Source organism: Labrus bergylta, chromosome 2, assembly GCF_963930695.1.
Source record: "Labrus bergylta chromosome 2, fLabBer1.1, whole genome shotgun sequence".
Classification (NCBI taxonomy): Eukaryota; Metazoa; Chordata; class Actinopteri; order Labriformes; family Labridae; genus Labrus; species Labrus bergylta.
In genome coordinates, this window is record NC_089196.1 from 27,786,678 (window position 1) to 27,813,927 (window position 27,250).

General features: G+C 38.7%; 2 protein-coding genes and 1 long non-coding RNA gene across 3 annotated transcripts in view; 1 reads left to right on the plus strand and 2 right to left on the minus strand.

The window, feature by feature from the left end:
- LOC110004105 (protein IWS1 homolog) overlaps positions 1 to 18,905 on the minus strand; it is a 36,739-nt gene extending 17,834 nt beyond the window's left edge. The window contains exon 1 of the mRNA XM_065962113.1: positions 18,711 to 18,905. Coding sequence (XP_065818185.1) covers positions 18,711 to 18,846 — 136 coding nt within the window. The 5' untranslated portion in view covers positions 18,847 to 18,905. The remainder of the gene's footprint in view (positions 1 to 18,710) is intronic.
- LOC114919644 (uncharacterized) lies at positions 4,171 to 9,271 on the minus strand. The gene is made up of 2 exons (XM_065950535.1): positions 5,856 to 9,271; positions 4,171 to 5,276 (listed from the first exon to the last, which is right to left on the minus strand). The coding sequence occupies exon 1, from the start codon at positions 7,693 to 7,695 to the stop codon at positions 6,598 to 6,600; it is 1,098 nt and encodes a 365-aa protein (XP_065806607.1). The 5' UTR covers positions 7,696 to 9,271; the 3' UTR covers positions 4,171 to 5,276; positions 5,856 to 6,597.
- A 1,895-nt stretch (positions 18,906 to 20,800) lies between the features above and the next one.
- LOC136181308 (uncharacterized) lies at positions 20,801 to 23,139 on the plus strand. Its single transcript, XR_010667664.1, has 3 exons — positions 20,801 to 20,920; positions 21,934 to 22,010; positions 22,909 to 23,139. It is a non-coding gene; the product is annotated as an uncharacterized lncRNA (long non-coding RNA).
- The last annotated feature ends 4,111 nt before the right edge of the window (positions 23,140 to 27,250 follow it).

The window sequence follows — 27,250 nt, forward strand, 5'->3', positions numbered from 1 at the left end:
AAAAAATAACTCAGTCCCTTCTAAATTTTTGCAAAATAAGTAAGAAGGGTAAGAAGTTAGACCCTGAAGCCTCTTCTCCAAAAGAAGTAGAGTATGTATGTTTGTCTTTGTGATAGTAGGTGTTTTTGTTTAATTAGCACATCATAAATGAGTTGAAGAGAAGAGAGAGAGAGAGAGAGGGATCAGCAGAGGACGAGATAGAAACCGTGCAGACACTACTGATTAAACTGAAATGTGTGAGATTGTTGGAAAACATTTTGTTATATAACAACAAACTAATGGTAAAATAGATGCATTATACTTTTTTTTTATAATAATCTAATCATAACATTTTTAACAATAGTTTGAGAACAGGAAGTTCTTGAGTGTTTAAAAACAAGTATCCCCTAAATATCTTTGTTGTTTAACAATGTGGTCTCAAGTACTGTCTAAGTCTAAGTCTAAGTCTACTGTAGGTGTTACTACCAATTTTCGCCACAAGATGGAGTGTACTACTTTGTGAGTCCTTCTGTGTTTGTTTCTGCAATTATTTGGATGTAAATAAGGAGACCACTCTGCATACAATATCAAAATAGAGGTATCAAAAAAAATCCCCATAAAGTTTTCAGACCAACCACATCGCAGTGAGCGAGATTTAATAAAAAATAAACAAATAGTTTGACACAGTGACAGTTGATAAGAGGTAAACAGTGCAGAATTACATTGCAAAAAACTGAATCTGAAAATGTGAATTATGAGCGTCCATGTAATACAACACACTAATGGTAACCAAAATGCACAGAAATGACATCATCAGACAATAAATGATGAATGAAAGAAGTTGTAAAGTGAATTTGAGGTCCACATTTCATGCTCGCTGTTAAGTGTAACCTCAGCTCACTCAGTCACTGAATTTTAAAAATGTCTGACATGTTGGTGGATGCACAGGTTGGCATTTTGATAAAACTTAGATGAAAAACATCTAATAATAATTCCACATCTTGTTGTTTTCTTTGTGATTGATTTGACAATTTCAAAATCCAAAAGTCATCAAAAATCCTCTTCTAATGATTTGTTAAAAAGATAAATAAGCTGCTCAGCGCTCCATCATTCAGTTCCTCTTCTCTGCTGAGTCGTCTAATGTCGACTGTTTTCTGTTTCAGCTCATCTCCCTTCTCTTCTTTACTCATAACTCTCATAATCTCTACCTCTCTCCTGGTCCTCATTGCTCTCTTGTGTTTGTTGTGGTTTGATCCTCCATGTGACATGTTGAGGTTCATCACTCTATAACTCCTCCTCTTCCTGCAGCTCTTCTTGACACTCAGCTCCTCTCACTCTCTGATCTCTTCATTAATGGCTGAATGATGCAGCATCGCCTTCCCCTCCTCTTTTGAATCCTGTTTGTATGTTTAATTTATTCTTTCAAGTTTTATTGTCAGCTCCTTCATCAGATTTGACGTGGCAATCCCTCCTTCTCTACCCTCTACTTTTACCTCCTCTGTGACTCCTCCACCTGGTTTCGTAGTTATTTTTCTGCGTTCAGCTGCTTGTGTAGCTCTTTCTTCTATAGCCCTTAGATGTTTGCTTTATGTTTCCATGACCCATGATTTACATTCCTGTCCGCTCCTTTGTAAGTGTCCCCTGCCTTCTCTGCTGTTGTTTTAGTGACAACTTCTTCTTTTTCTCCTTCATTCACAACCTTAAATCCTGTTTTAGATGTGACTAGATGTGTCGTCGCCATGGTTATGTTTGTTGTGCTTCCTGATTCAGTCAGCTTGCTTCCTGATTGCCTGTTGTTCTGTTACACTTGACAATCCACAGAGTCTGTGCTCGGCTGTCCTCTGTGTTTTCTCCTCACAACAAGACTACTGATCATATATAACATGATTTTAAATTAGGGCGGCCCCGATCGTCTTCCGTGAAGATCGGGGAGGTTAAAATCACTCATAACACACCTTACACCACAGGAGAATCTGGCAAGATGATCTTTGAAACCATCAGATAATCAGGCCTCTGAGGTCCAAAATCGGCCTGATTATCTTTTAGTGTGTACCCGGCTTCAGAGTCACCTCAGCAGATCAGTGCTAGTTTATTTGCTGATTCGAACATTTCAGGTGGTTTGTTTTTTTGTTGTCAACTGGAGAACTGTTGAAACAAATGTCAGAATGAATATGTGTCTGGCTGAGATGTTCATTTTCTACAATACGCACCAAGAAGTTTTGTCATGTCCTTCTTATCCAAAATAATTAAATCAAGGCTGAAAACAAAGGAGACCAGAACAGATAGGGCGCCACACAGATATTAGGTTTTAAACCCAAGCTTTATTTGGCTGTTAATAACCCCCAAGACATAATCAAAGATAAATAATAAAACTAACAAAACAAAAGGGGCTGGAGACCCCGGCAAAAAAATAACAAAATATGGGAAAGTGCAGAGCCAGCTACGTGATGGGCCGTCGCTCTCAGCACCACCTCCTAAAAACAAAGGAAAACAGAACTAAACTGAAGGAATTGAAGGTTCGACTAAAATAAAAACAAAACAACAATCTGGACATGCCCGGGTAGGGGAAAAGATACCTCTCTGTCTATTGCCCAGAGGGAGTGTGTGTCTGTTAGAGAGCCCTCTGCACTCTGCCACTCCTCCTCATACTTGAGTGAAAACCAAGGGGCAACCTCCAGTCTCGAAAAATGAAGCCTATGCGGTTGTACAAAAAACTGCAGTTCCTCGAGGTTCCGCTTGAGGCTGGCTGCAGAAACGCCGGAAGTGCCATAAGCCCACAGCCAAAAAAGCCCGTTTTTACCACAGGAATCAACATGTTTACAGCCTGGTTCAAAAAACGAGATATATCTGAGAAGTTGACGGCCCCTTCTCCTCAAACTGTGGGGGGGGGGTGAATTTTTTCATAACTCATCGGATTTTATTCTATTAAGGAAAACGACTATGCCCATATTTGGTTGTGTCAGATTTGATTGACAGCTCTGCGCGGTCAGCAGGTCAGGAGGCTAACAGCTTGATCCGTCTGATTTCTCCTCTTTCTTACTTCGTTTGGAGAGTTTGTTTAACACATATCTGACAACATACATGGCTTGCTGTGCGGTTAACAGACCATCCAACAAGTTGATGCTTCAGTTTTTTTCGATAAGTGATATAGTAGTGTTATATTTACTGCTTACTCATGTGTCGGTATTTATATTTACGGACCTAGCTTGTTTAGCGTTAGCTTGTAAACCAGTCGACTAACTGTGTAGCTCATTATTTACATTATTTACATTATTTACATTATTTACGGTCAATGGTTTAAAAATGTTTGTTGTTAAGATGTTGTTGTTGAAAATAGTGAGTTTGTGTGATGTTAGAAGCTAAAGGTTCATCTCGGTGGTTAACCACAGACTGTAAATATGGTTATCTGACGTTATGATGAATGTTATACTCCACGTAAATGTGGACATTAAAAAACAAACTTTGTGTAGTAATTATCCGTCAGTAACATAAACTGAACTGAACCTAATGTGCTGTGTAGGTTATAGAGGATGACATTAATGTTACATGGTTGATGTAGTGTCTTAAGATTTGAGCAAACTGTTAACAAATTTAAAAAAAACTTCACTTTGTAAGAGCATCTGTAACCATTAAGAATTATACTAATAACCATATTAATTTTCACTGAACTCGTACACAGAATATAGCAGTAGAAACATAAAATATAAATAACATATGGAATGAAAATAAGATATAAAGCACATAGATATAAAGTATAAGAAATAGTTTGAAGAATACAGCCATGTACTGAGCTCATATTAATAATAAATGAGTTACTGTATGTTCTGTACTAAAGCACAGAGAGTTGGGACCTGTTAATGATTTAAATAATTCAGGTTATATTTGTTTCATGTTAAGATGAAGTACTATCCACAATAAACTGCTTAATTTTTCCAAAATCTGAGATCATTTGATGTGGAATATCATTATGTGAGAGAGAGAGCTGAAAACAGCATGATTACAATAATGTTTATCTTCTTAACTTTGAATAGATGTTAATTACCAGAATACTGTACCTTTGTTGTCTGGGTAGTACACTGTTGAATTTATAAATGTGCTCTTACACACAGATGAATACAGAAAAATAGATGAGAACAAACAAAATGATTTAATGAATAACTGATATTTTCTCTCTTTCTTTTCCATCCTGAAGACCCCTCACTAAAAGTCCATGTTCTCCTGGATCCATGTCACATGCTCAAGCTTCTTCTGAATGACTTTTCAACAGTCGAAGTTCTGCTGAGAGAAGATGGCCAGCAGATAAGACAGCAGTACATGAAGGAGCTCCACAGGCTTCAGGAGGAGGAGGAGGGTTTGCACCTTGGAAGACTGTATTCATGCTTCAGCTGTTCAAATAAAAATAGATCTCCTCCAAACAACTTGCAATCAAACCATTTTCTTCCCATTTTAAATCCCTTTGTCCAGTTTAGATGGGAGAAATTGATATTATGTGATATTGATCAGGGAAGACTACATTTCTAAATCATTTTTAACTGTGTTTTTATTCACAAGTTATTGATTTTATTTACTCTCCATGTATCTTGATTTAAGAATGGGGCTGTGTTTAAGGGCATATTTTTGCAATGACTCTGTTCCATCCCATTTTCAGAAATGAACTACATTAGTATTTGGTAAAAGAAAATGTCGAAAGAATAAAAAGTTGTGTAAAAGTAGACTTCCTTCCCTTAGCTATTGAGTTGAGCATTAATGCACATTTTAGTCTTGTCATTTCAAATCTGAAATGTATACTCATAAGTAGACATAAAGGAGTGCATTTATATAGAAATATTTATTTAATCTGAAAAACAACATTAAAAAAAGTCTGTTTTTATAGCAGAGATGAACATGTTTACAGCTTGGTACAAAACAAACAAATAGGTGTGATTAGCTCATGTCTCGATGGACACACACTGTACGGGGGGGGTGAATGTTTTGATGACTCATCAGTTTTGATTTGATGAAGAATAAGAGTTATTCACAATAAGGCGTGTAGCTGACCAGCTTGACAGGTGGGCGCGGTGTAACGGTTTGTTAAAAGGTTTAAAACCTGCCTCAGCTCCAGCTCTCAGCCTGTGGGTGACATCACTCAGGCCGTCCGGGGGAGACCTCCCTCACAGCGAGCTGTTGAAGAGAAGCAACCGAAGTCCACCTCAGAAGAACCAACAAATGCAGATGTTGTTGAGGCTCAGGTTTCTTCCTCTGTCTCTGCAGCTCTCTGGGCACCTTGATGGACCAGTCACCAATAATCCACACTGTGTCTATAGGAGAAATACAAAGGTGTTCAATTAATACCTCAGACAAGACAAAATGTACAGTTAACTACATGTGACAGCTCAGGGTGTTTTTTTGTTATGAGCCACATTTGCAGGAATAATATTGAACAAGGTATTTTTTCTATTACTATTTTTTCTAATGCTTAGTTTTTGGTGTGAAGCTGACACTGTCCACAGACTCCATGACTTCACAGGTTCTATAGAAAACAAATGTCTTATAATAAATACTAAATAATTATTTTTCAATTGTCATGTTCACCTCATCGCTGTTGACATCAGTAAATATAAAACACAGACATTCCTCTTTTTGTCAGAACAGTAACATGAACTGTATGCTTTGTAAAATTGATTTCTTCTGGATGTCTCATATTTATTTACAGTTTATGGATAAAACTTTGTTAATGTATTTCTCTGCTAACACTGACAAAGTCTAACTGCTCTGACAAATAATTAATAACAATGATTGTATATTTAAAAAAGTGTAGTTTTAAGACTTTAATTAAATATTTGGGTTGAATATAATTAGTTTTAACTGTGTTGTAGAAAAGTTAAATGTTAACTTACTGTTTGTAGAGTTTTCTCAGGATGAGCAGGAATAGGGGATGATAGCAGCCTAGCTGTTAGCTATGCTGTGAAGTGGACTGCTAACGTCGAGCTGAATGGGCGGAGTTAAGTCCCGCCGGTCCCGCCTTACTGCTGTCGCTAGGTTGATCCGAAGTTAGGTTGAGACTGCAAATCCAATATGGATGCGGCCGTCGATTGGACTCATTTTCTGCCTATGTAACAGACGGGTCAGGGTTCGTCCAGTAATATTTACAGTCTATGGTGAAAACTAGTATCAGATGTGCAGCAGGCAGAGGGAGGAGGGAGACCAGAGAGAGAGAGACCAGTCCACACCTAACAAGTTCTGCTCTAGTGTTGTCTAGTGCTAATATTTACCACTCACTCGGGTATTTGTTATTGGGCTCATCATACTTGGCTCTGTCAGTGTTTGTCGTTCATTAATTAATGAATGACTGCTGAGTCTCATCTTTGTTTTCTCCTTTCTTTGTCTCTGACTGAAGCATATCTCCAACGTCTCTCGATCTGACTTTGTCATACCTTTCTCCTTTTACTGTCCTCTCGCTCCAGAGCCTCCTTTTCTCTTAAGCTTTTTCTCTTTCTTTGGTCTATCTCAGTTGTTGTCTCCTCCGTCTTCTGATCAGTGTTTATGTTTTGGAGCTGGGCCTCTTTCTCGGTTTTTGTCTGTTTCTCGTCTTCATCTCTCTCTGTTTCTTGCTGTCTCTCTTCCTTCTTCATCTTCTGATCAGTGTTGATGTTCCTCTTTCTGTCCTCTACCAAAAGCCCCCTTACTCTGTCCCTCTGTAGCTGATTTAAATTGAACTTGTGTATTTAGTGGTTCAATACTTTGTATGACATTTGGTTGAGATTGATCAGTCTCCATGTCCTCCTCCTGCTGCTGTTGTTCCTTTATTAAATTCATATTTTGCTCTTCATGACCCTGTGTTAGCATTTCAGTACTAGCCTCTATCTGCGATCTGCCTTCTTCTGAATTCCTCCTTAAATCGTCTCTTTGTTGCTGATCCATATGGAGACCTTCCTCTTGTGTATGTAGTGGTTCAATACTTTGTATGACATTTGGTTGAGGTTGATCAGTCTCCATGTCCTCCTCCTGCTGCAGGTCCTCCTGACCCTCCACTCCTCTCTCTCTCATTTCTTTATTCATGTCTGAATGTTGCAGCATCAGCTGCTGTTCTCCTCTTTTGGATTCTGATGTTATCTTCTTGTGCTTCTTTTGGGTTTCATATGTGTCAACTTCTTTATCAGTTACAGACTCCTCTTCCTCTCCGTCTGTCCCCTCTACTTTGATCTCCTCTGTGATTCCTTTAGCTTTATGCTGAGCTTCTCGTCTGCGTGTAGCTGCTTGTCTGGCTGCTTCTTCTCTTCTTCTTCTTCTCTGGTTTTCTTTCCCCTCAGCCTTCCTTTGGGTTTCATCAACAGAAGCTTTTCTGTCAGTCTCTAAACTCTCCTCCCCTCTTCCATTATCCTCCACCATAACCTCCTCTTTAGATTCCTCTCTTTGCTCTCTGACTTTTACCTTTACATCCAGTTGTTGCTCTGCCTGCTTTTCTTCTTCTACTCCTCTAACTTGGTTTAGTATCTCCACAGACTTCCTTTGAGTTGTATCATTGTCCTCTTGTAGACCAGCTTCCTGCCTCTCTTCTTGTCTTTGTTTAATCTCAACCCCTACACCCTCTTTTGATTCTGCTGGCTGGTATTTGGTTTCGTTCTGATCTGGTTCAGATTTTTCTCCCTGGTGTTTCTCTGTCTGAACGTCTTTGTCTGCTAAAACCTCTTGGTTCTTTCTTCCTGTGTCATCTTGATGTTTTTCAAATTCTGACATCTCTGTACCTTTCACATTAGCTGACACCTTGTTCCCCTGTTATCCTCTGTCTTTGGTATCTCCTTCTCAGTTTTTGTCTCTTTCTCGTCTTCTTCACTCACTGCCGCTTTCTGTGTCTCTTCCCTCTCCATCTTCTGATCAGTGTTGATGTGTTTTATTTGTATTGAAAGTCCTGAATCGTCTCTAACTGGTTTCACTGTCTCCTCTTTACTCTCGTCTCCATCATTTGTTTCTCGTCTTTGTCCCTGTTCCTGCTCTTGGTTTGTTTCTTCTTCTTTTTGAATCACAGGTAGATCTGTTTCCTTCGTTTGACGTTCTCCTGCTGCAGAGACGATGTCTTTTACTGGCTCTGGTTCTGTCACAATCTCATCTTCAGTCTCACTCTTTTCTCCTGTTTTGTCAGCATTATTCTCTTCTTCTTTAACTGAAATGAGTGGAAGTTTTTCTTTTTCTCCTTCATTCACAACCTGAAATCCTATTTTATCACTTTTAGATGTGACTGGTTTTTCTTCCTCAGAGTGTTTCCCAGTTTTTGTCTCTTTCTCGTCTTCATCTCTCACTGCCTCTTGCTGTGTCTCTTCCCTCTCCATCTTCTGATCAGTGTTGATGTATTTTGTTTGTATTGAAAGTCCTGAATCGTCTCTAACTAGTTTCACTGTCTTCTGTTCATTCTCGTCTCCATCATTTGTTTCTCGTCTTTGTCCCTGTTCCTGCTCTTGGTTTGTTTCTTCTTTTAGAATCACGGGTAGATCTGTTTCCTTCATTTCACGTTTTCCTGCTGCAGAGACGATGTCTTTTACTGGCTCTGGTTCTGTCACAATCTCATCTTCAGTCTCACTCTTTTCTTCTGTTTTGTCAGCATTATTCTCTTCTTCTTTAACTGAAATGAGTGGAAGTTTTTCTTTTTCTCCTTCATTCACAACCTGAAATCCTGTTTTATCACTTTTAGATGTGACTGGTTTTTCTTCCTCAGAGTGTTTCCCAGTTTTTGTCTCTTTCTGGACGATGTCACTCAATGCCTCTTGCTGTGTCTCTTCCCTCTCTAACTTCTGATCGGTGTTATTGTGTTTTATTTGTATTGAAAGTCCTGAATCGTCTCTAACTGGTTTCACTGTCTCCTCTTTACTCTCGTCTCCATCATTTGTTTCTCGTCTTTGTCCCTGTTCCTGCTCTTGGTTTGTTTCTTCTTCTTTTAGAATCACAGGTAGATCTGTTTCCTTCATTTCAAGTTTTCCTGCTGCAGAGACGATGTCTTTTACTGGCTCTGGTTCTGTCACAATCTCATCTTCAGCCTCACTCTTTTCTTCTGTTTTGTCAGCATTATTCTCTTCTTCTTTAACTGAAATGAGTGGAAGTTTTTCTTTTTCTCCTTCATTCACAACCTGAAATCCTGTTTTATCACTTTTAGATGTGACTGGTTTTTCTTCCTCAGAGTGTTTCCCAGTTTTTGTCTCTTTCTCGTCTTCATCTCTCACTGCCTCTTGCTGTGTCTCTTCCCTCTCCATCTTCTGATCAGTGTTGATGTGTTTTATTTGTATTGAAAGTCCTGAATCGTCTCTAACTAGTTTCACTGTCTTCTGTTCATTCTCGTCTCCATCATTTGTTTCTCGTCTTTGTCCCTGTTCCTGCTCTTGGTTTGTTTGTTCTTTTAGAATCACGGGTAGATCTGTTTCCTTCATTTCACGTTTTCCTGCTGCAGAGACGATGTCTTTTACTGGCTCTGGTTCTGTCACAATCTCATCTTCAGTCTCACTCTTTTCTTCTGTTTTGTCAGCATTGTTCTCTTCTTCTTTAACTGAAATGAGTGGAAGTTTTTCTTTTTCTCCTTCATTCACAACCTGAAATCCTGTTTTATCACTTTTAGATGTGACTGGTTTTTCTTCCTCAGAGTGTTTCCCAGTTTTTGTCTCTTTCTCGTCTTCATCTCTCAATGCCTCTTGCTGTGTCTCTTCCCTCTCCATCTTCTGATCAGTGTTGATGTGTTTTGTTTGTATTGAAAGTCCTGAATCGTCTCTAACTAGTTTCACTGTCTTCTGTTCATTCTCGTCTCCATCATTTGTTTCTCGTCTCCATCGTCCCTGTTCCTGCTCTTGGTTTGTTTCTTCTTTTAGAATCACAGGTAGATCTGTTTCCTTCATTTCACGTTTTCCTGCTGCAGAGACGATGTCTTTTACTGGCTCTGGTTCTGTCACAATCTCATCTTCAGTCTCACTCTTTTCTTCTGTTTTGTCAGCATTATTCTCTTCTTCTTTAACTGAAATGAGTGGAAGTTTTTCTTTTTCTCCTTCATTCACAACCTGAAATCCTGTTTTATCACTTTTAGATGTGACTGGTTTTTCTTCCTCAGAGTGTTTCCCAGTTTTTGTCTCTTTCTGGACGATGTCACTCAATGCCTCTTGCTGTGTCTCTTCCCTCTCTAACTTCTGATCAGTGTTGATGTGTTTTGTTTCTATTGAAAGTCCTGAATCGTCTCTAACTAGTTTCACTGTCTTCTGTTCATTCTCGTCTCCATCATTTGTTTCTCGTCTTTGTCCCTGTTCCTGCTCTTGGTTTGTTTCTTCTTCTTTTAGAATCTCAGGTAGATTTGTTTCCTTCATTTCACGTTTTCCTGCTGCAGAGACGATGTCTTTTACTGGCTCTGGTTCTGTCACAATCTCATCTTCAGTCTCACTCTTTTCTTCTGTTTTGTCAGCATTATTCTCTTCTTCTTTAACTGAAATGAGTGGAAGTTTTTCTTTTTCTCCTTCATTCACAACCTGAAATCCTGTTTTATCACTTTTAGATGTGACTGGTTTTTCTTCCTCAGAGTGTTTCCCAGTTTTTGTCTCTTTCTGGACGATGTCACTCAATGCCTCTTGCTGTGTCTCTTCCCTCTCTAACTTCTGATCAGTGTTGATGTGTTTTGTTTGTATTGAAAGTCCTGAATCGTCTCTAACTAGTTTCACTGTCTTCTGTTCATTCTCGTCTCCATCATTTGTTTCTCGTCTTTGTCCCTGTTCCTGCTCTTGGTTTGTTTCTTCTTCTTTTAGAATCTCAGGTAGATTTGTTTCCTTCATTTCACGTTTTCCTGCTGCAGAGACGATGTCTTTTACTGGCTCTGGTTCTGTCACAATCTCATCTTCAGTCTCACTCTTTTCTTCTGTTTTGTCAGCATTATTCTCTTCTTCTTTAACTGAAATGAGTGGAAGTTTTTCTTTTTCTCCTTCATTCACAACCTGAAATCCTGTTTTATCACTTTTAGATGTGACTGGTTTTTCTTCCTCAGAGTGTTTCCCAGTTTTTGTCTCTTTCTGGACGATGTCACTCAATGCCTCTTGCTGTGTCTCTTCCCTCTCTAACTTCTGATCAGTGTTGATGTGTTTTGTTTGTATTGAAAGTCCTGAATCGTCTCTAACTAGTTTCACTGTCTTCTGTTCATTCTCGTCTCCATCATTTGTTTCTCGTCTTTGTCCCTGTTCCTGCTCTTGGTTTGTTTCTTCTTCTTTTAGAATCACAGGTAGATCTGTTTCCTTCATTTCACATTTTCCTGCTGCAGAGACGATGTCTTTTACTGGCTCTGGTTCTGTCACAATCTCATCTTCAGTCTCACTCTTTTCTTCTGTTTTGTCAGCATTATTCTCTTCTTCTTTAACTGAAATGAGTGGAAGTTTTTCTTTTTCTCCTTCATTCACAACCTGAAATCCTGTTTTATCACTTTTAGATGTGACTGGTTTTTCTTCCTCAGAGTGTTTCCCAGTTTTTGTCTCTTTCTGGACGATGTCACTCAATGCCTCTTGCTGTGTCTCTTCCCTCTCTAACTTCTGATCGGTGTTATTGTGTTTTATTTGTATTGAAAGTCCTGAATCGTCTCTAACTGGTTTCACTGTCTCCTCTTTACTCTCGTCTCCATCATTTGTTTCTCGTCTTTGTCCCTGTTCCTGCTCTTGGTTTGTTTCTTCTTCTTTTAGAATCTCAGGTAGATCTGTTTCCTTCATTTCAAGTTTTCCTGCTGCAGAGACGATGTCTTTTACTGGCTCTGGTTCTGTCACAATCTCATCTTCAGTCTCACTCTTTTCTTCTGTTTTGTCAGCATTGTTCTCTTCTTCTTTAACTGAAATGAGTGGAAGTTTTTCTTTTTCTCCTTCATTCACAACCTGAAATCCTGTTTTATCACTTTTAGATGTGACTGGTTTTTCTTCCTCAGAGTGTTTCCCAGTTTTTGTCTCTTTCTGGACGATGTCACTCAATGCCTCTTGCTGTGTCTCTTCCCTCTCTAACTTCTGATCAGTGTTGATGTGTTTTGTTTGTATTGAAAGTCCTGAATCGTCTCTAACTAGTTTCACTGTCTTCTGTTCATTCTCGTCTCCATCATTTGTTTCTCGTCTTTGTCCCTGTTCCTGCTCTTGGTTTGTTTCTTCTTCTTTTAGAATCACAGGTAGATCTGTTTCCTTCATTTCACATTTTCCTGCTGCAGAGACGATGTCTTTTACTGGCTCTGGTTCTGTCACAATCTCATCTTCAGTCTCACTCTTTTCTTCTGTTTTGTCAGCATTATTCTCTTCTTCTTTAACTGAAATGAGTGGAAGTTTTTCTTTTTCTCCTTCATTCACAACCTGAAATCCTGTTTTATCACTTTTAGATGTGACTGGTTTTTCTTCCTCAGAGTGTTTCCCAGTTTTTGTCTCTTTCTGGACGATGTCACTCAATGCCTCTTGCTGTGTCTCTTCCCTCTCTAACTTCTGATCGGTGTTATTGTGTTTTATTTGTATTGAAAGTCCTGAATCGTCTCTAACTGGTTTCACTGTCTCCTCTTTACTCTCGTCTCCATCATTTGTTTCTCGTCTTTGTCCCTGTTCCTGCTCTTGGTTTGTTTCTTCTTCTTTTAGAATCTCAGGTAGATCTGTTTCCTTCATTTCAAGTTTTCCTGCTGCAGAGACGATGTCTTTTACTGGCTCTGGTTCTGTCACAATCTCATCTTCAGCCTCACTCTTTTCTTCTGTTTTGTCAGCATTATTCTCTTCTTCTTTAACTGAAATGAGTGGAAGTTTTTCTTTTTCTCCTTCATTCACAACCTGAAATCCTGTTTTATCACTTTTAGATGTGACTGGTTTTTCTTCCTCAGAGTGTTTCCCAGTTTTTGTCTCTTTCTCGTCTTCATCTCTCACTGCCTCTTGCTGTGTCTCTTCCCTCTCCATCTTCTGATCAGTGTTGATGTGTTTTATTTGTATTGAAAGTCCTGAATCGTCTCTAACTAGTTTCAATGTCTTCTGTTCATTCTCGTCTCCATCATTTGTTTCTCGTCTTTGTCCCTGTTCCTGCTCTTGGTTTGTTTCTTCTTTTAGAATCACGGGTAGATCTGTTTCCTTCATTTCACGTTTTCCTGCTGCAGAGACGATGTCTTTTACTGGCTCTGGTTCTGTCACAATCTCATCTTCAGTCTCACTCTTTTCTTCTGTTTTGTCAGCATTATTCTCTTCTTCTTTAACTGAAATGAGTGGAAGTTTTTCTTTTTCTCCTTCATTCACAACCTGAAATCCTGTTTTATCACTTTTAGATGTGACTGGTTTTTCTTCCTCAGAGTGTTTCCCAGTTTTTGTCTCTTTCTCGTCTTCATCTCTCACTGCCTCTTGCTGTGTCTCTTCCCTCTCCATCTTCTGATCAGTGTTGATGTGTTTTGTTTGTATTGAAAGTCCTGAATCGTCTCTAACTAGTTTCACTGTCTTCTGTTCATTCTCGTCTCCATCATTTGTTTCTCGTCTCCATCGTCCCTGTTCCTGCTCTTGGTTTGTTTCTTCTTTTAGAATCACAGGTAGATCTGTTTCCTTCATTTCACGTTTTCCTGCTGCAGAGACGATGTCTTTTATTGGCTCTGGTTCTGTCACAATCTCATCTTCAGTCTCACTCTTTTCTTCTGTTTTGTCAGCATTATTCTCTTCTTCTTTAACTGAAATGAGTGGAAGTTTTTCTTTTTCTCCTTCATTCACAACCTGAAATCCTGTTTTATCACTTTTAGATGTGACTGGTTTTTCTTCCTCAGAGTGTTTCCCAGTTTTTGTCTCTTTCTGGACGATGTCACTCAATGCCTCTTGCTGTGTCTCTTCCCTCTCTAACTTCTGATCGGTGTTATTGTGTTTTATTTGTATTGAAAGTCCTGAATCGTCTCTAACTGGTTTCACTGTCTCCTCTTTACTCTCGTCTCCATCATTTGTTTCTCGTCTTTGTCCCTGTTCCTGCTCTTGGTTTGTTTCTTCTTCTTTTAGAATCTCAGGTAGATCTGTTTCCTTCATTTCACGTTTTCCTGCTGCAGAGACGATGTCTTTTACTGGCTCTGGTTCTGTCACAATCTCATCTTCAGTCTCACTCTTTTCTTCTGTTTTGTCAGCATTATTCTCTTCTTCTTTAACTGAAATGAGTGGAAGTTTTTCTTTTTCTCCTTCATTCACAACCTGAAATCCTGTTTTATCACTTTTAGATGTGACTGGTTTTTCTTCCTCAGAGTGTTTCCCAGTTTTTGTCTCTTTCTCGTCTTCATCTCTCACTGCCTCTTGCTGTGTCTCTTCCCTCTCCATCTTCTGATCAGTGTTGATGTGTTTTATTTGTATTGAAAGTCCTGAATCGTCTCTAACTAGTTTCACTGTCTTCTGTTCATTCTCGTCTCCATCATTTGTTTCTCGTCTTTGTCCCTGTTCCTGCTCTTGGTTTGTTTCTTCTTTTAGAATCACGGGTAGATCTGTTTCCTTCATTTCACGTTTTCCTGCTGCAGAGACGATGTCTTTTACTGGCTCTGGTTCTGTCACAATCTCATCTTCAGTCTCACTCTTTTCTTCTGTTTTGTCAGCATTATTCTCTTCTTCTTTAACTGAAATGAGTGGAAGTTTTTCTTTTTCTCCTTCATTCACAACCTGAAATCCTGTTTTATCACTTTTAAATGTGACTGGTTTTTCTTCCTCAGAGTGTTTCCCAGTTTTTGTCTCTTTCTCGTCTTCATCTCTCACTGCCTCTTGCTGTGTCTCTTCCCTCTCCATCTTCTGATCAGTGTTGATGTGTTTTATTTGTATTGAAAGTCCTGAATCGTCTCTAACTAGTTTCACTGTCTTCTGTTCATTCTCGTCTCCATCATTTGTTTCTCGTCTTTGTCCCTGTTCCTGCTCTTGGTTTGTTTCTTCTTTTAGAATCACGGGTAGATCTGTTTCCTTCATTTCACGTTTTCCTGCTGCAGAGACGATGTCTTTTACTGGCTCTGGTTCTGTCACAATCTCATCTTCAGTCTCACTCTTTTCTTCTGTTTTGTCAGCATTATTCTCTTCTTCTTTAACTGAAATGAGTGGAAGTTTTTCTTTTTCTCCTTCATTCACAACCTGAAATCCTGTTTTATCACTTTTAGATGTGACTGGTTTTTCTTCCTCAGAGTGTTTCCCAGTTTTTGTCTCTTTCTGGACGATGTCACTCAATGCCTCTTGCTGTGTCTCTTCCCTCTCTAACTTCTGATCGGTGTTATTGTGTTTTATTTGTATTGAAAGTCCTGAATCGTCTCTAACTGGTTTCACTGTCTCCTCTTTACTCTCGTCTCCATCATTTGTTTCTCGTCTTTGTCCCTGTTCCTGCTCTTGGTTTGTTTCTTCTTTTAGAATCACGGGTAGATCTGTTTCCTTCATTTCACGTTTTCCTGCTGCAGAGACGATGTCTTTTACTGGCTCTGGTTCTGTCACAATCTCATCTTCAGTCTCACTCTTTTCTTCTGTTTTGTCAGCATTATTCTCTTCTTCTTTAACTGAAATGAGTGGAAGTTTTTCTTTTTCTCCTTCATTCACAACCTGAAATCCTGTTTTATCACTTTTAAATGTGACTGGTTTTTCTTCCTCAGAGTGTTTCCCAGTTTTTGTCTCTTTCTCGTCTTCATCTCTCACTGCCTCTTGCTGTGTCTCTTCCCTCTCCATCTTCTGATCAGTGTTGATGTGTTTTATTTGTATTGAAAGTCCTGAATCGTCTCTAACTAGTTTCACTGTCTTCTGTTCATTCTCGTCTCCATCATTTGTTTCTCGTCTTTGTCCCTGTTCCTGCGCTTGGTTTGTTTGTTCTTTTAGAATCACGGGTAGATCTGTTTCCTTCATTTCACGTTTTCCTGCTGCAGAGACGATGTCTTTTACTGGCTCTGGTTCTGTCACAATCTCATCTTCAGTCTCACTCTTTTCTTCTGTTTTGTCAGCATTATTCTCTTCTTCTTTAACTGAAATGAGTGGAAGTTTTTCTTTTTCTCCTTCATTCACAACCTGAAATCCTGTTTTATCACTTTTAGATGTGACTGGTTTTTCTTCCTCAGAGTGTTTCCCAGTTTTTGTCTCTTTCTGGACGATGTCACTCAATGCCTCTTGCTGTGTCTCTTCCCTCTCTAACTTCTGATCGGTGTTATTGTGTTTTATTTGTATTGAAAGTCCTGAATCGTCTCTAACTGGTTTCACTGTCTCCTCTTTACTCTCGTCTCCATCATTTGTTTCTCGTCTTTGTCCCTGTTCCTGCTCTTGGTTTGTTTCTTCTTCTTTTAGAATCACAGGTAGATCTGTTTCCTTCATTTCACGTTTTCCTGCTGCAGAGACGATGTCTTTTACTGGCTCTGGTTCTGTCACAAGCTCATCTTCAGACTCACTCTTTTCTCCTGTTTTGTCAGCATTGTTCTCTTCTTTTTTAATTGAAATGAGTGGAAGTCTTTCTTCTTCATCTTCATTTTCATTCACAACCTGAAATCTTCTTTTATCACTTTTAGAAGTGACTAGCTTTTCTTCCTCAGAGTGTTCACTTCCATCCTCACGTCTCCTCTTCTTGTTTTCTGTGAAGACACAAAAGATAGAGAAACTGGTGAAGTTTTTGAATAAAAGCTGACCTCATCATAAATGGATGTATGCAAATGAAACTAAAACTAAATGCTAATCACTTCTTGAACTCTAGTCTCATCAATACATCATCAAACGTCTGCATGACTTCATAAAACCTTTAGGAGTCTTACAATCAGAAGACTGACAGTTTGTCACTTACTGAATTTCTTTTGTCTCCATTTCCACACAACAAAGATGATTGCAGGAATGAACAGCAAAGCGGCACAGCCAATCACAGCGCTGATAACAACATGAGTACGAGGAGTAGGGACCACAAAGAAATGATCTGAAATAGAAGAAACATTTGTTTGTATTTACTGTTTATCTTAATAATTACATCATTAAATAATTAATGACTTATATTTACCTGGAATAGTGAGGTGCTTCTCTCTGGTCTGGTTGATCTTCCTCTGTGTGACTCTACAGGTGAACTTCCTCCCATGTCTCTTCTCCACAGTCACTCTGCTGCTGACAGTGTAGAGACCATCAGGACCTCTGACTGTCTCAGTGGGTTCAGCAGAGAGGAGGTTTCCCTCGCCGTCCAGCCAAAACATCTCTGGCTCTGGATACCAGTCTGCAGACTCACACTCTAACAACACTCCATTGTTGTTTTTGGTCATCTGAACAACAGGTGAGGAGACCACACCTATAGAGGAGAGATTTCTTACATCATCATAAGATCTCTATTAAAGGTCACTTATTGTGAAAATCCACTTCACCATGTTTCTCTCACTCTAATATGTGTCTCTAGTCTGTCTACAAACCCCCAATGATGAGAAGAGTCCATCCTCTCCGTCTTTTACCTGCTCCACTTTTCAGTAAATGTGTGCTCAAACAGGCCGTTTGGAGATTTTCCCTTCATGACATCACAAAGGGCAGTAGCCCCTCCCCTAGGTGGGTGACACTCCCACAGCTAGGTGTTTGTTCTGCCCTCTGAGTCTGCCTTCTCACCGTAAACAATAGGACATGGAGCGAGAAAGCCCGAGTACACCCGAGCCCTTCCAGAGAGGGGGCGTGGTCAGACACAGCTCATTTACATTTAAAGGTACAGACACGTGGTGTGTTGCATTTGATCTGGGAAGTTGGAAATGTGGAGTTTCCAGTCTGATACGTCATCAGGAACGCCCCTCTGAAGTCAGAATTCTGACCTGGAAACTCAGAGAACCTTCAGTAGGCCGAGTTAAATCCAACATGGCTGCTACGTGCCTCAACAGTAACATTTAAGCTGTTTAAGCTTTTTGAGTAGTTTAGTCAATCACACTGATAGTATTGTGAACATGTTGTCATGTTGTTTCTGTGTGCAAACTATCACGTCATGTGTCGTTATCGTCTGGTATTAGCTATATAAACAATAGTTTTCTCATATCGTGCAGGCCTACTCTGGGGACAAACTGTTCTTAAAATTAAATTAATTCCATGCTGACTTGTAATGATGAAGTATTACGCATGATTATTCTGAGTGATAGTTTTTTTCAGAAACATGAGATTCAAATTTGGTAAGACATTTGCCCTGTAGTTAATCTTGTAGATAGCTGAACAGACATACCCTTTGAAAGCACCAATGAAAGATTTGGATGCACATATCCTTTCTAACATATTCCTCTCTCATCAGCAGCAAATCCACGACCGCTGCATGAACATTTATTAAATAATCATAAAAACTTGTCCTCTTACCTACAACAAGCTGAACAGAAGAGGCTTTTGACAATGCAGGCAGGAAGCATTTGTATCCTCCCTCATCCGAGACTTTAACTTTGGAGAGTTTCAGTGAGATGTTTCCCTTCTCCAGCTCATCGATGAACACTGATGTTCTTCCACTGAAGGACGGATGTTTTATAGTCTTCAGTTCTTGGCCGTGAAGCCACACCAGGATAAATCTGGGGTTCAGGTCAGGTCTCACCCACTCCACAATCATGTCAAAAGCATTCATGACGGGGTCCAGGTGACATGGCAGAATAACGTCTTCACCCACCAATGAAACTACTGGCTGAGATGGAACGATCAGCTCAGACTGAGCTGCAAACAAACAGGGATTCATTTTTTATTCCTACAGCTCAGCAAATGTGAGCCATATGGTGTCATTAGAAGCACATACTTAAACTTCAGTAATTTAACTAACTCTTCATGTCAACATGAACCACACTGTTTGTAATGTTTGCAACTTACCTCTACATGAGTTCATCAGGGCGAGGAAGACAACAGTGTAGAACACCAGGTCAGTGAAGGCACCATGCTGATAGTGAAGGGACCGTCTGTTGGAAACGTGAATCATCCTGGAGCTGTGAAAAGTAAAATACAGCATGATAAAACATTAAAAAAGACGATACTGAGGAGCACTTAAAAAGCCTCTTGCAGGTCGGAGACCACAGGTAATCACACTGTAGGTAAATAAGTGAACGTCAGTATGGGGTGATGGTGACCTCAAAGCCCTCAAGTTAACTTATTAGAATGGTTTATAAACATGATTTAGAAGGGTTGACTTGTTTGGGTTGTCAGAACAGAAATCTGTTTCTGGGTCTCTGAGACTCCACATGTGTTTTAATCATCGTTCTGACAATCTGTGATGTGATACGATCTCGTGTGCAAAACTTCTCTGTGAATTTCTACATTTTCTGAACAAATCATAAACAAGAACATTTGAATTAGTCTTGTTGCACTTGTAAAAAGTTTGTTCAAACCAGCTTGAGGAAAGAATTCCACTTGCACTAACCCGAATCAATAACCCTTAATTAGCTACTAGTGAGTATTTTTAACTGCTCAGCTTGTAAGAAGTTGTTTATAATTCCTATTAGTGGAACAAATAAACTGGACACTGAGCGTACATTCAGTTAAATATCATCAATGGACACATTTCTGCTTTAATAATCATATTTTATCAAAGTTTATCTGCAGAACAGCTCAGAGAAGCAAAAAAGCCGCGGTAAACATCCACTGCACTCACTGAAGGTCTTTGTGCTATTTCTTCTTTTTAGTTACTAACAAGAACACATGCAGTGACCATTGCTTCATATATTAAAGGGGACTTATTGTGAAAAATCAACTTTGACAGTATTTGTGGACATTTATTTGGGTAACCTGAGTGTCTACTGACCCACAACATGTGAAATAAATCCATCCAGTCCTTTGTTTGTGGTCTTAGAACACAGAGAGAAATGCTCTGTTTCAAATGTGCTCTCCTTGTGATGTCACAGTGGGATTCTGGTTTTTTAAAAATCCCCTCCCCTCCCCTGGTATCACCACCAATGGACTCCACCCCCACCCTAGAGCAAAACTTTTGCGCAGGCATGCCATTTTTATTCTCCCTACAGAGGAGTGATGTCTACCAGGAAAACTCGGGGGGGGGGGGGCTCCGTGCAACCAGAGCCGCTGTATTATACTGTATTGTACTCCTGTTGTTGTTTATTTCTGTGTACGTTCGAGCATAAATTGAGCAGATTAAAGTTGTTGCAAAAACTAGATTAATTTAGAGGGTGTTTTTTTTTATATTGTGGAGATATCTTTGCGTACTACCACAGGGAGTCCTGTGTACTATCATAGTTTGAGAACCACTGATTTAAAGAGACACACACACCAAAACGGAGCGTCCTGAGAGAGCTGGTTTATACAGGGTCACAAACCTCCTCTGGTGCTTGTTTCATGTTATATTTTGACCAAAGAACAGCACAGATGTTTCATTTAGACCCCAGGGGACTGTTTGAAAAGATGGAGAAGGGGGATGATATGTCCTCTTTAAACACAAACTAGATGCCATACATCCAGGTTTCTAGCTGTGGCTAATTTGAAACCCCTGTCCCTGGCTAAGTTTTGAGATAAATCCTCAGGCGGTGTGAGCATGAATGTCTGTATGACCCTCTCTGTATAATTATTAACAAGTCCTCCTGTGTCCTTCACTCTGCACGTTTTAAACAAACAGTTTAGTTTCACTTTCATTTGCAAAGAAAAATCAGCGATAAAGTGAATTTAAGAATATTTAAACTTAAACAGACAGTTTGTCATTAGATAGACTTAAATGTTTTATATAAAGACCGTTTTAAATAATGAAGGCTCAGCAGGAAGTTCACCACCTCTCTGTCGCCACATTGTTAAAGTTTGTCCCGGTTACCGACGGCGTAAAAGACTCAAATCAAAACCAGCTGCTGGTTATAATCGGACTATAACAATACTTTGATTTTGATTTTTTTCAATTAGAAAAGTCCAAGTTATTCTTGTGAAACACAATAAAGATGTATGATTGATTAAAGATTATGTGTTGGTGTAGATGGCAAAGGCCGTGATGGAGGCCTTTCCGGCATTTCCAGTTATGTCCTTTGGGACATCCAAGAAGGAGATGGCATTTGAGAGGACAAAGCTTGCACTATCTTTACTCAGTGGTTCAGGTAAGAAAGTAATTTCCCCTTTAAATGATATTAAAGGTTTGAGTTTTGTTCTCTTATTTTCTCTCTAACACATCTAAACAAACTACAGCCTCTGAAAATGAGTTCACAAAATGCAGCTTTTCATAGTCCCCAGAATCATTGATTTCTTCATCTTAATGAATCATTGATTTCTGTATGCATGGAAGCTGATGGGAAGCTGAGTGACAGACAGATAGCTAGGAGCAGGGGGAGTCTGAGGCTATCTGCTGAGTGGATGATCAGAGTTCAATTGTGGCATCATCAGAATTGTTTTTCAGCACCAATTCAATTGTTTTACAAATAGAAATCAGGCTTGTTGTAGACTGTTTCTTGTAGTTATTTGTGATGAGTATATGCCAATACTAAGTCTTCAGATAGATTCCGCTGCACAATGCACATTCAGTACTTTGGAGTTGATTTAGTCGGTCCAATGGATATTGACAACTGAATTACTCTGCAATTCATAAATAAAAAGAAAACCAACATTCAAGATGTTCCTTCATTTATCTCTAAATGTAAATAAAACATGTAAAATAACAAACATGCTCTCAAGACCGAAGCCTTAACGCTGTTTCAATGTCCTCTCTCCTTTGAATCCATGGATTTAGTGTTGATAGTTTCAATAAAAACTTTGCCTGATTTACCTTAAGTACACTCAATCTGCAGTTGAGCTCATTGTTTGCTTCATATTGACTTTTATTTGAGCTACTATCGTGAAAATTTCAGTTTTAAAAAGGGTTAAAAATGTAATGGCAGCCAGACAAATTTTAAGGAGCCATTTAAAGTTCTTGTATGTGTTTACATGTTAAAAAAAGTGTCAATCTGGTGTATAAACCAGCTTCACCAGTATTAACATTAGTATTATTGTCCAAGTAGCAAATGATCTTAATCCTGATCCAGTTAACAAGCTACATATCATTTTACAGAAACAAAAATGCCAATAAACTTAAAAATGTACACATCATGTGACTGAATATGATTTTATTTTCTGCCAGTGTTTGACATGAACAACCACTGTGCTATGTGCTCGACCTCAAAGCCCCCAGGATCAGGGCCTCCAACTACTGACAGGGTGAGTGGTTGTTGCTGTGTGTTCTTTATAATTTATGGTTTATCCTATGATAAAACTGTAAATTAAAATGTGTAGTTTTAGATGCACAACCGCTCTGTGATATTTATTTATTTCCAATATGTACTAAAAGTGAACAGAGAGAAGACACAAAATAATGTGCAATTACATCTGATTTTGACAATTCTGACCATGTCGAATGTCAACAGATGAAATGAATACTCAAATGTATGTTGACTTCTTTTAAGAGTTAATTTTTATAGTGTTTAATAAGTTTATACAGCGACAATAAGAGGGTTATGAGAGGATTCTAGATTTAAGTTTAGTCAGAAAGAGGACAAAGGATTTCCAAACTGGTTATGGTTTTCCACCTTGAAACAGGGTTATTGACTCTTCAGAATCAGAATAAAAGCACAAGATCTCCTGCTGACGGCTTAAAAAGAATACAATAAAAACATAAAAAGCAATAAAAAATATATAATAGAATATAAAACACAAAATGTGCAATGGAGGAGTTGTGCAGATATGTGCATGATTTGCAGTCTAAAACAGAGTGCAATGTAAACAGAAAATATAGAAGTCCAGTGAGCGTTAATGTAACGCATCAAATCAGTTTCAGCCTTCACATTACTGTCATGTATTGAGCTCAACTGTACTTTTGACACAAACCGGGAGCACTTCTATACAGAGATGTTCCTAAATCAAAATGTGGTCTTAAACGCTGAATGTGCGACATTTTACACACACTGTAAATAAAGCAGAAATCCAGTATATCCTCTGTAAATATCACTGTGAGTCATGACTGTCTACAATGAGTGCCTATAACTAGAAATGTTTCTCTATTGCACAAGATTCTCTATTCCTGACAAGTTGATAAAGGTTTGCACATTTTATTTTACAGATACAGTGTGACACATGTGAAAGATGGTACCATGAGCAGTGCCTAGCCATGGATGAAGAAAAACTCCAACATGCAAGAGTGAACGATTGGGATTGTAGATAGTAGTTGGTGTTCAGAGTCTTTGTAATTTCATATGTATGTTATTTGAAAATGTTAATGTTTATAAGAAATGTAAAAACAATGTCAAAAGTAATTTTGTATTTTTGACTGATTATTCATATTTGAAAAATGCTTGTTTGTGTGTTTATTGCAAAGTATTAAAAGTGCAACATGTAGCTGTGACAGAGCGAATCAAATTGGTACTGTCACATTCAAAACACTGCAGAGAGCTGTGTCATAGTACCTGTGCATGTAGTCAAAGAGGATTAAGTCCAACCATAGCATTTACCATAAAGATCAGAATACGTGAGCACTTCAAATTTAGTGGCGGCTCACTTCCCCATTTAAACTCGAGGAGCGGCTGGTTTAGTTGTGCAGTGTTTAGTTTCACTTTCATTTGCATAGTAAAATTAGCGATAAAATGAATTTAACAATATTTAAACATAAACGGACAGTTTGTCATTAGGTAGACTTAAATGTTTTATATAAAGACCGGAGTAAAAGACTAAAATCAAAACCAGCTGCTGGTTATAATCGGACTCGGAGGTATTTTATCTGAATATATTGACTCATACAAATAATATGAATATAGGCTACATGTATTTTAAACATAATGTTGTCCCGTAAACACATCATGGGAGCATCTGTTGCACAAAGAAAACAGAAAGTCTAGTCTGCGTGTTTAATCTTTAAACAAAGAGAAATTGTTTTTCAGCGTGTTATAAACCCAAAATGAACAAAATTAATTGAAACATATTCAAACCTGTTGGATGGTTGTGGAAGTCTACCGAGGACTCTGATGGGTTAAAGTCTGATAAAAAGAAATAAGCGGATCCTCAGATCCAAGGGCGTAACTTTAAGTTGGACATTGTGGGGGGGGTTGAGATTTCCGCCTGTGAAGCAGATCTGAGGACAGAGACAGGAGAAAATCTTCAACTATCTATATATACACAAACACACACACACATACACAGAGAGAGAGAGAGAGAGAGAGACAGAGAGAGAGAGAGAGAGAGAGAGAGAGAGACAGAGAGAGAGAGAGAGAGAAAGAGAGAGAGAGAGAGAGAGAGAGAGAGAGACAGAGAGAGAGAGAGACAGAGAGAGAGAGAGAGATAGAGAGAGAGAGATAGATAGAGAGAGAGAGAGAGAGAGAGAGAGAGAAGCAGATAGAAACCTTGCAGACACTACTGATTAAACTGAAATGTGTGAGATTGTTGGAAAACATTTTGTTATATAACAACAAACTAATGGTAAAATAGATGCATTTTACTTTTTTATCATCATCTAATCACAACATTTTTGGGGGGGGCTTTAATGTAGAGATAGGACAGTGGATAGAGTCGGAAATCAGGGAGAGAGAGTAGGGAATGACATGCGGGAAAGGAGACTGCGGTTAAGTCAGCCGCTCCTCGAGTTTACATGGGGAAGTGAGAAAGTGGATTTCACAAAAAGTGCAGGAATAGTATTTCATAGTATCTGTGCATGTAGTCTAACAAGTACTAAGTCTAACCATATCAGAATCATGGTGTACTTTTCTTTCTTCTTTCTTACAAGACATCAAAGTCAGAAAAAAAACTCATTATAGTGATTTATTATGGACTTTGACAGTGGATTTCTCAAAAAGTACACAGTAAAAGTACTTCATAGTACCTGTGCATGTAGTCTAGGAAGTAATAAGTCTAACCATATCAGAATAATTTTCAACTTATGGAAGAAAATATATTTTTATATTTTTTTCCCAGGAAAACACCTTATTTTGAAAAACGGAAGTTATCTCAGACTTGCAGTATTATTCTCAAACTAATTTCACCGACCTCCTAAACTATTCCCTGAACAGTATTTTGTTTGCTCCCGTTTCATACACGTGTACCTCATCGCCAGTTTTATGGTAAGACTTCGGCATTTATCACTTTTGCCTGGAAAAGGAGATTAATAACAGACTCGCTCTCTCTGTCTGTTACTCCTGCTCGCTCTGCAGTCCGGAGCATTTACCATAAAGATCAGAATACGTGAGCACTTCAAATTTAGGGGCGGCTCACTTCACCAGGTAAACTCGAGGAGCGGCTGGCTTCACCGCAGTACTAAAAAGGTGTGTTCACGTTTCATCGGCTTTATGAGCTTCAGTGGACGTGACCGTTCATACCGTTCAGTGAAGGATTAAAGGCTTCAGAACTTCAGTAAAGTTAGAAAGATATTCACAGATTCAGCTTTCACTCACAGTAATGTAGACTGCTGGTGTTATGTCGAGAAATGCACCCCTCGCGGAAGTGTCTGAAAACGGTCTCATATTTCTGCGGGCAGATCTGTGACGACAAAGTAGACTATGTGCAGTTTACACTTGATACACGTAAAGTGTCCTTATTGTTCTGACCTGCAAACACTGTTTGACTCTAATGTGTTTGTAGAGGAAATTTAAAGATGGATGTAAAATCCATCAGTGTAGAAAAGTGTCCTGAAAGGTGCGCATGCAATTCTCTCCATAACACCTGTTGTGACCCTAACCCTCCAAGACAGTCTAGACCAGTGATTCTCAACTGGAGGGTCGGGACCCAAAGGTGGGTCGGGAGCTGTTTTCAGTGGGTCATGTTCCTGGAAAAAACCTGTTCTCAAACAGTCTGTCAAGTGCTTTTTTAAACATGTTTGTTTATATCTTCCATCAGGTGTTTTGCATCGTCTGAGCTATAACATTTGACAGAACCTGCAAACCTAAAAAACTGCACAAATTTTCATTAAATCAATGTGATTGGTTGAAAAATAAAATTTGGTTCATGGTTTTTCAGGGAGGAGTTGGTGTTGGGTCCTGAAGCTAGACCAGTTGAGAACCACTGGTCTTGACCCCTCTCAGGGACCGTCTGCAAATTGCAACACCAAAACAAAAAGATGTTAAAAAAATATTCAATTATTCATCCTGGAAAGGTGAATTAACTGTAAATAAAATATTTATATATACATATATGATCTCATGTTGTTTATACTACATTTCTTAATTTGAAAAATATGCTTAATCAAAACTCATTTTGAGTAATTTTTAATAGAATTAATTTTCAATAAATCCCATTTATAAGCTGTAGAGTGAAAAAGGTCATTAGGTCGGGGGTTATGTGATGCAGGCCTCGATGCCCTCTCCTCCTCTTTCCTGCTGCAGCTGAGAGTATGACTATGTTTAAGCACTCTGTCAGTGTTACAGCTGCAGAATGAGAGATGTTTGAGGGTTCATATCCAGACAGAAAAAATAACTCAGTCCCTTCTGAATTTTGCAAAATATGTACATAAGAGTAGGTGTGTTTGTCTTTGTCATCGTAAATGATTTTGTTCAATTAGTGCACAATTATTGAGGGATCACGTTGACATGCTTTTATTCTCTCTATCCAGACAGAAAGCTGCAGATGATGAACAGGAAAAGAGAGAGAGAGAGAGAGAGAGAGAAAGAGAGAGGGAGAGAGAGAGAGAGAGAGAAAGAGAGAGGGATCAGCAGAGGACGAGATAGAAACCGTGCAGACACTACTGATTAAACTGAAATGTGTGAGATTGTTGGAAAACATTTTGTTATATAACATCAAACTAATGGTAAAATAGATGCATTATACTTTTTTATAATAATCTAATCATAACATTTTTCACAATAGAGTGAGAACAGGAAGTTCTTAAGTGTTTAAAACAGACATCCCCTAAATATTTTTGTTGTTTAACAATGTGGTCTCAAGTACTGTAGGTGTTATTACCTATTTTCGCCACAAGATGGAGTGTACTACTTTGTGAGTCCTTCTGTGTTTATTTCTGCATTGATTTGGATGCAAATAAGGAGACCACTCTGAATACAATGATATCAAAATAGAGGTATCAAAAAAAGCCCCACAAAGTCTTCAGACCAACCACATCGTACTAAGCTAGATTTAATAAAAAATAAACAAATAGTTTGACACAGTGACAGTTGATAAGAGGTAAACAGTGCAGAATTACATTGCAAAAAACTGAATCTGAAAATGTGAATTAATGATAATAATAATAAATTGTATTTATAAGCGCCTTTCAAGACACACAAGGACACTGTACAACAATCAACATTTAAAAACAGCGATGGATAAAAACAGCATACAATAAATAAATGAAATGTAGGACAGTGTAATTACAGTTAAAATGTTAGTGAGTAGGCGATCTTGAACAGATGGGTTTTGAGTCTGGATTTGAAGATGGGGAGAGAGTCAATGTTGCGAATGTCCGGTGGCAGAGAGTTCCAGAGCAG

Coding starts and splice junctions, on each gene's coding strand:
- LOC114919644 (XM_065950535.1), bottom strand. CDS start 7,695: ATGTCAGAATTTGAAAAACATCAAGATGACACAGGAAGAAAGAACCAA.